Source organism: Hordeum vulgare, chromosome 7H (assembly GCF_904849725.1).
Source record: "Hordeum vulgare subsp. vulgare chromosome 7H, MorexV3_pseudomolecules_assembly, whole genome shotgun sequence".
In the NCBI taxonomy this organism is placed as follows: domain Eukaryota; kingdom Viridiplantae; phylum Streptophyta; class Magnoliopsida; order Poales; family Poaceae; genus Hordeum; species Hordeum vulgare.
This window is the reverse complement of record NC_058524.1, coordinates 623,504,370-623,512,940: the sequence shown is the minus strand read 5'-3', so window position 1 is coordinate 623,512,940 and position 8,571 is coordinate 623,504,370. Positions and strand designations below refer to the sequence as shown.

Sequence of the window (8,571 nt, the reverse complement as noted above, 5' to 3'; positions counted from 1 at the left end):
TCTAGTGAAAGAAATCACTATTCTTAACCTGCATCATATGCAATCCCTCTTTTTCGAACTCTTCTTTGCACCAAGTTCGTTTTTAACTTTGGGTTGGTTATGGCTGTGCATTGCTCATCAGTCTTCAGCCTTTCATTCCTGGAACTCATACTCATAACGTGCAACATTCCGTGGCTTCAAGGAAAACTTGCCTCGGGAATCAGGACGTCCCAAAGCACTACATTTGTGTCTGACAATGTGTGTGTGTACAGTTACCAAGTGCGGTTTACTGAATACATGAAGTTAATTGCTGTGCCTTTGGTTTGAGACTGCAATTCATCGCATGATGAATTTTCTACTACTCCCTCCGTTCCTAAATATAAGTCATTCTAGAGATTCCACTACAAACTACTCCCTTCGTCCCAAAATTCTTGCCTTAGATTTATCTAAATATATAAATATATCTAGTCAAGTTTTATCCGTATCTTGAGAATCTAAGACATGCATTTTAGGACGGAGGGAGTGCATACGAAGCAAAATGATTGAATCTATACACTAAAATATGTCTATATACATCTGTATGTTGTCCGTAGTAAAATATCTAGAAAGATGTATATATATTTAGGAACGGAGGGAGTATCAGGTAGGGCAAATCAAGCCCATCAATTACGCAGAACGAGAGATTACATAAAAGGGCAATTAATGAATCACATAGATGGATTGGCTGCTGAATTAATGAATCATGAGTTCGATTTACCATCAACAAACCAAACCATGGTTGCAAAACAAGGATTGCACTTCCTATCACCAGACCAAACCCCGATAATACCAAAACAAAGGATCGCTCGCTCCTCCCATTCTTGCAAAATAACAGTGTCGCAGATTCAGTTGCTAGTCCACTCCCTCGCAGGCCACAGCTGTGTCAAATGACTTTCTTTCTTACCCGCCTTTTTGGGCAAACCAGAAGTGGCTAAAATATTAAATCTACGCAGTTACTGACAGCCACAATGAATATGTGCACACGTCACAGCGAAGAAGCCGCTGTTGGAGGAGTCATCCCCAACGCCTTGAGGATGAATGCGTAGGTGAAGGCGTCCTCTCGCAACTTCTCAAACCTGCAAGTTGAAACAACAACAGTTAGGCTGGAAAAGCACACACAAATAAAATGTTCCTTTTTGGCACTAACAGCATGCCACGTCAAGAAAGAAGAAATCAAGCACACAGAAGCTATTCATATTTACCTCCCCGACTTGGAGAAGTGCCCGGCGCCGAGCTCACACTTGAACAGCAGGAGGTTGTTGTCTGTCTTCAGCTCCCTCAGCTTCGCCACAAACTTAGCAGGCTCCGAGTACATCACGCGAGGATCTGTTTGTCACGGAGTAGTTAGCTGTGAGCATAATCTGGTGTTAACAGCTAATGGTAGCCAACAGAAACTCAGAATCCAAGGGCCATACCGTTTAAGCCAGCAGTGACGAGAATGTGGGGATAGTCTTGTGCTGTTACCTGCAGCAGATGGACAGGTATCTCAGCTTAATACATTTCGTCAGCCAGCCTTGATCTCATGCGGGGCAAGAAAACACATATATCACAAAACAAAGATCAGCGCTTACGTTATCAACAGGAGAATAAGATTTCATGTAATAGTAGTATTCTTCTTTCCTTGGATCACCCCACTCCTGAACAAAGGGCAAAAAGGGTGTGTTGGTGAGAGCAGAAACAAAACTGCAGGTGCGCAATGTAATGAAAGTTGATACCTAGAATAAATACTCCCTCCATAACTTAATATAAGACGTATTTTGATATTATCATTGTGTCAAAAAACGTCTTATATTAAGTTATAGAGGGAGTACATAACAAGACTAAATCCCGTGCATGGCCAATGGGCATGCACAGATTACATACATGGCAAATTATTCGCTTCCTTTTTTCATAATGAAGATATAAAAATGGCATAAAAATTAGATACATTTAAATTATGTAAAAAGAAATTTGATGACATATATATTATAGTACGACAATCATTTCCTAGTCTTAGACATGGCCGCCAAGCAAGCCTCGTTTGGATCAAAAGGCCAAGCTAACCTATGTCTAACTGAAGCAAGTGTACAAAATGACAATATGACAGTGAACCATGAAAAGAAAAGAAAATTCTAAAATATAGGAGATCAATACCTCCCATTCAGCTGTAGTCAACGGGATAGTTGGGTCAAGCATAGTTGTGAGAACATCGACGAAAGGCACCCCAGCAACAGCTGCCTTGAATAAGTCAGGTCTCATATTTAGGACAGCACCCATCAGTAGACCACCTGCACTTCTCCCATTGATGCAAAGCTTTTCCTTCGTACAGTACTTGTTTTCTATCAAGTGCTCGGCACAAGCAATGAAATCGGTGAAAGTGTTTTTCTTCTTCATCAGCTTCCCATCTTCATACCAGTTCCGGCCCATTTCACCACCTCCACGGATATGAGCTATCACGTATATAAAACCCCTGTCCACCAGAGAGAATCTTGATCCCCTGAAAGTTGGATCTATGCATATCTGTTGGCACAAGGGGTGTAAGCAAGCACAGTTAGCAGTAGCACAACATACTGACTGTAAAACTTGGAATCTGTTGATAATCTGATACATTGATGGCAACTTCTATGAGCTAAAAGGAAACATGTTTCCGCAGCTGTTCAGTAGATTTTACCGAACATATAATGACCGAAACTAGTAGTACTAGTGGCGCGAAATCGTCCACCTTATTTTTCAATAAGCAAATTTGCATTTCAATTTTCTTGCATAGATGAACCAAATATGTTTGCATGACCTCTATGACACTCTACTAAATAGTACTCTCTCCGTCCCAAAATAAGTGTCTCAAGCTTAGTACAAAGTTAAGACACTTATTTTGGGACGGAGGGAGTAGAAACTTACTATTTATACAGAAGATAATAGTACGACAGAGTCCATACCTCATACGAGCCATATCCATATAGCAGCATGGGGTCTGAGCCATCAAGCTTCACCATGTCTTTTCTGTAAAGAACGGACATGGGGATCTGAGTTCCATCAGAAGCAGCAGCCCATTTTCTCTCTGTTACATAGTTTGACACTTCAAACCCACCTAAAACCTGAGAAAATCAAAAGCGCAAATCAACAGTAGTTCATAATTGTTCTTTCTACTTAAATTGGTGAATAAATTAACACATTGTTAGAATGAAGCAGACACCAAAATGTAGATGGAACTAGAGCATTTACTGCAGAAGAAGACAATGTTTGCATCATCAATTAAAAAGAGTTAAATCACCGATGGAAGCCTTTTATGATTATTTCACCGTGCTTCTACAATTACATGTCATTATTTATGTACACTAAAAATGACACACATGGAAACAGACATAGTATTAGGCTTGTATAAAACAACCATACAGTCAGAATAATCTAGCAATGGTTGGTAGGTAAGAACAGGGTCCTAAACAAGGTGCACAGTTTGTCCCCATAGCACTGGTAGTGTTAAGCATAGGTACACAAAAGCTAAATACTGCAGGTGATAACTCACAGTGTCAATTTTCTTTAATACCGACACCCCCGTATCCATGTCATAGTCAAAGATGGAGGGTGGCGTCCTCATTGAGCTATAATAAAAGCGAATAACATTTGAATGGAACTGTGACGGCTCAGGTTCCACTGCATATGCTGGATCAACAAAATCAATTGCACGTCCTCCCTGAAGTTGCCCAACTGCCTCTCCAGTGGCTGGTAAGCGATAGACAGTTGCTTTTGGTAGCCCATTTTCACGCTCATAGACAGCAATGTGATTCTCGAAGAGTTGTACATCCTGAATTTTCACACTGCAAGGAGTTTCAAGTTTTTAAACAATAGTGCTACTTCAGGTCAATGGGCACTGCAGCAGCCCTAACATATAGTGCATCTATTGAAAAGAAGAGCAAGTCACAGCCAATTAAATTTGCAGCAAGCAACTTTAACTGATAGGTGTGTGCAGTTGTCAACTTGATGCACATAATAAATGACTATCCTAGCATAATCTAACACCATACTTCACCACAGATGTAACCCTGGAGTGTCATTTTCATGACATCAGGGTTTTGACCTGCTTCGTAACTTCAAGAAACAAAACCTAGGAAGCAGATGCAGCTAAATCTAGAACTTCATGCAAAGAATAACATGCATGTGCCCACAAGTTTGAAGAAATCAGTTGGAACAGGTTCATTAGCTATCCAATCGTCGTGTCGATTATGTACAAGCAAGATCTGAAAAACAAAGTGGAACCTTCTACAGATCTGTAAGCCAGAACTAACTCTACAACCAAGTTTCATGCTCGAGCCTTCAAATTGTTAACGTGAAGGTTTCTAGAAATAAGATTTGATGAGTTATGGAAACAATGTCTTCTATTTTGGAATGGGATAAGTAATGACCAGGCTCAGAAATATCATGCCTTTTATATTGCCGTTTCTATATCCTTCAAGTAGGGATATCACAGATAGTATTACAATGAGGATGGTGTTTCAAAAAACAATTGTCCAGCATAGGATCCATCAACCACAAGACTGGCCTTCAAACAAAAATTAGTACAATGAAGTTTATTACCTTTCTCTATGCGGTAGCAAGACAGTGGTCTCAGTTACATTATTCAACGGACAAGCAACCAATTCGGAGTTGTAGAATTCTTCACTTCTCCTTGTAATATAGAAATGGTTTCCACGGTGACTTGCTGTTGTATCGATGCCATCTACACGAGGTGTCAAAACTGCGAGCTCCTTGCTCTGATTGGGTATGTCTAGGTAAAATATAAAGCTTGTATTTTTGCTTCCAGATCCAACAAATAAATACTGTTTGCTTTCGGAAGCATGAAGACCAAGTGAAAATGTGTCATCCTTTTCATGATACAGGCATGTATCATCCGATTGATCACATCCTAACTTGTGTAACCATACCTGAAAAGGACCATAAAAAGCAACGACTCAATAAACTATTAGAAACACTTGTAAACCCAAATGCACACAGACGCACACATTGACGATAATACCCAAACATGGTACTGTAATATCCAGTTAAAAACATATATAGGCCAAGGAATAACTGAATATCTTTTTCTTAAAGTGCACATGAGGAATTCAAGTAATGTTTCCCCTTTCCAGGAAAATAACATAAAAGAATTGGTATGTAGGGAACAGCAGCATGCACAACATCGCAACCAATGATCAATAGAGCAATCATACTATGTCACATCATCACTATTGATTCTTTTGTCTAGTACGTGTATGCACATTGCTAGCATAGACGAGGATAAGTTTTATGTAGGAGTAAGAGTTAATATACTTTATCTGGTCGAAGAATGTTGTCCATTGTTATGTAAACAAGGTTGTCATCACCGGCCCACTCAATGTCAGAAGTAATTGCTTTCAGTGGTTGCCCAACATACTGTCCACTCTCTGCGTCAATGACAAAAACAGTGTAGATTTCATCACCCTTTGTGTCCTCTGCGTAGGCAACTAGCTTGCCGCTGGGACTGACCTGAAATGTGAAGCATCCAAGTGGGACATTAATTAACAAACAGACAAACAGACAGAGATGGAGAAGAGGGCGGGGGTTCCACAACCATACCTTGAAAGCCCCGATGCTGTAGTAGTCATGACCCTCAGCCTTCAAATTCTCGTCCAGAATAATATGCTCAGCAGGCGCATCAGGGCCTGTGGGCATCTCATCGTGGACTGTAATAGGGCCATTGGTCGGCACAAGACGCCTACAGCGTTGCGCATACTCCTTGCCGGTCAATGTTCTTTTGTAGTAGTAATACTGCCCCTTGCGGAGAGGCACATCTACATCGTCTTCCTTGATTCTCCCTCGGATCTCAGCGAATATTTCGTCCTCGAGTTGCTTGGTATCTGGAGGAAATAAAATAGCAGAGTTAAACCAAAATGCAGCACACCATGCTATGACCGGGAAAATAATTCAGCAGATGCGGTCAGGTCAGAAATACAGTTCTCATTCTACGCGTGCATTCACCATCGATCCCCACTACCAGGCACATATTATACATTGTAAGCCCTATAACACTGCAACCAATACAGTTGTCATTCTACGCGTGCATTCACCATCGATCCCCACTACCAGGCACATATTACACATTGTAAGCCCTATAACGCTGCAACGAGCAGGCGCCGCATAGGCTGAGGAATTCCACTGACAATCAGGTAAATTCCAGTGGTCCGACAATAACAACGATGTTTAGTCTAGTAATCACCACAATTACGGTATCTCGGCATATTATTAGGTAGTCAAAGTGAAGGCTAGCCACACTAAACACTTATCTACTAAAGTGATCTGCTCCACTCAGATCCCCTGGCAGCACGCACGAAGCAACGGCCGATGTCACGCCAGGCCATGAAGCGGCAAGCAAGCGTGGCATCTTCTAACCTAACCTAGGGGAGGAGGGCGAGCGAGCGGGGATGCTGGTCTCACCGGACATGAGGGCGGCGGTGTAGTCGTTCTCGGCGCGGAGGTGGGCGAGGACGTCCGGGTCGGCGCGCGCGTCGTCGCGGAGCCAGTAGTAGTCGTCGACCCGCACGTCGCCGTGCTCGGCCAGCTTCCGCGGCACCTTCCTGGCCACCGGCGGCGCGGCCATCGCGGCGGAGGAGCTGAGGGCGGAGCGCGAGTAGGGGCGCAGGGTGGAGAGGGGGAGGAGGAGGAGGGCGCGGCGGCGGGAGAGGAGGCAGGAGGGGTGGGGCCGGAGCGGCGGGATCGAGGGGAGAGGGAGGCGGGGGAGCGAGGAGCCGACGGCGAGGCCGATGCGGAGGAGCATTTTTGTTTATTTATCCGCCGTCGATGGTGATGATGACGATGGTGGGCTTCCCTCCGCCGCACGATTTTTGTTGGGTGGTTTGGATTGGATATGGAGTGCATAGACTCACTACGACCAACACACAAACATATCCCCTATCATTTCCTTAAAAAAAATACTCCCTCTGTTTCGGAATAATTGTCGTTGGGGAATCTCAGTACAATTTCCGTCACGTTACCAGAAAACTGCTCTTTCCCAATTTGCCCTCCCACTCGCTCTGTCCCGGATCTGTTCACCACATGTTCCCTTCCCACTCTCTCTCTCTCCCCCTACGAGTCGCTCCTCCCCACCCCAGATCGCTCATCGGCCGGCCAATTGCCGCCTTCTCCCTTCCGTCGGGGTCTTCGTCATTACCTTCTTGCTCCTCACCACCCTAATTTGTACCCCTAACCCCACCAACCCGCCTGCTAGCTCTTGGTCAAAGGTGAGATTTTTACCAGCCATGATGCTCATTCTGAGAGCGGGGTGCTCGATCTGCGGGCGACGATGCTCTATCCATGGGCGGAGGTGCTCGATGTGCAGGACGACGGTGCTGGACCGGAGCAGCGGGAGGAGGATGGTGGTGTTGGACCGAAGAAGAGCGCGTGGAGCACCGGAGCAGAGGAAGGACACTGCATGCGCCTGGTAGAGAAGCAACAACAGAGATACTCCACCAACAGCAGCGAGGAGTACAAGAGCATCAGCATGGGAGGTGATGGTGGATGGACGAGCAGCTAGTAGAGGTGGGAGGAGGTGGAGGCCAAAGCCGGGGGTGAGAGGCGAAGGTGGAGGGCAGAGGCGGGGGTGGAAGGCAGAGGTGGAGGGCAGAGGCAGGGGGATCGATGCAAAGGTGGAGGGCAAAGGCGAGGGGTGGGAGGCAGAGGCTGGAGGTAGGAGACGGTCTAAGGCCTAATTCAAATAAAGGGTAGTTTGGTATTTTCCTCCATTTTCACCTGGTTCGAAAATCCGCCCAACGATAATTATTACGAAACAGAGGGAGTATCTCATATCCCATTGGTAAAACTTTTTTTAAACACGGTACAGACCCAAGCGCTCATGTACACACACATATACTCACCCGTTACAAATGCACACACGCACGTCCTATTCCAATGAGTACCTCCAAAAGACTGAGCCGGCATATCATCTTGAAATTTACGAAATCATCATAGGCGTATCGTCGTCGACGAAAACGTCTTCTCCCACTGAACGCATATCGCCAGAAATCCTAGAATTAATACAGGAATAATGCGAGCATCAGAACTTAAACCTTGGTGGGCTAGGCATACCACTCCCCCTCTAATCATCTAACCAACAGGTTGGTTTGCTTAGTTGAAGGGTTTTAATATTGACAAAGTCACTACACAGACATCTCATCATCGTCTCTTAATATTCCGCCTTATGAAACATACAAATTGATTTTGAAACCAGCATTGCCCAAAATTCCAATAAATGCTTCTGTATTTTTCGGTCCAAGTTACATTTATTGTGAAGAAATGTAGAAATGGGGGAAAACATAGAGGTAGGAATCAGAAGATTGTTTAAAGAAACGGGTTCAAACAGAATTGTTAAAAAAGGACATTGAAGTTGGATGAGAATTGATTTGTAAAGTGGAATACTGGAACACATTATTTTATCATTATTTTATAAATCTAGATGCCTAGAACGATAAAGACACGCAATTTTACTAGACATATTAGATCAAACTTGGAACATATATAGTACAAAATGTAGACATTATCGTGAAAGAGATTTGTCTTCTCAACCAC

At 43.9% G+C, this 8,571-nt stretch overlaps 1 protein-coding gene across 1 annotated transcript; it reads right to left on the bottom strand.

The window, feature by feature from the left end:
• Positions 1-678: 678 nt before the first annotated feature.
• Positions 679-6,837, bottom strand: LOC123407206 (protease 2-like). The gene is made up of 11 exons (XM_045100287.1): positions 6,445-6,837; positions 5,587-5,867; positions 5,302-5,496; positions 4,570-4,916; positions 3,521-3,812; positions 2,934-3,092; positions 2,152-2,517; positions 1,590-1,655; positions 1,434-1,482; positions 1,221-1,344; positions 679-1,094 (listed from the first exon to the last, which is right to left on the bottom strand). Exons 1-11 carry the CDS (start codon positions 6,782-6,784, stop codon positions 1,004-1,006), a joined length of 2,310 nt encoding a protein of 769 aa, XP_044956222.1. The 5' UTR covers positions 6,785-6,837; the 3' UTR covers positions 679-1,003.
• Between the last annotated feature and the right edge of the window lie 1,734 nt (positions 6,838-8,571).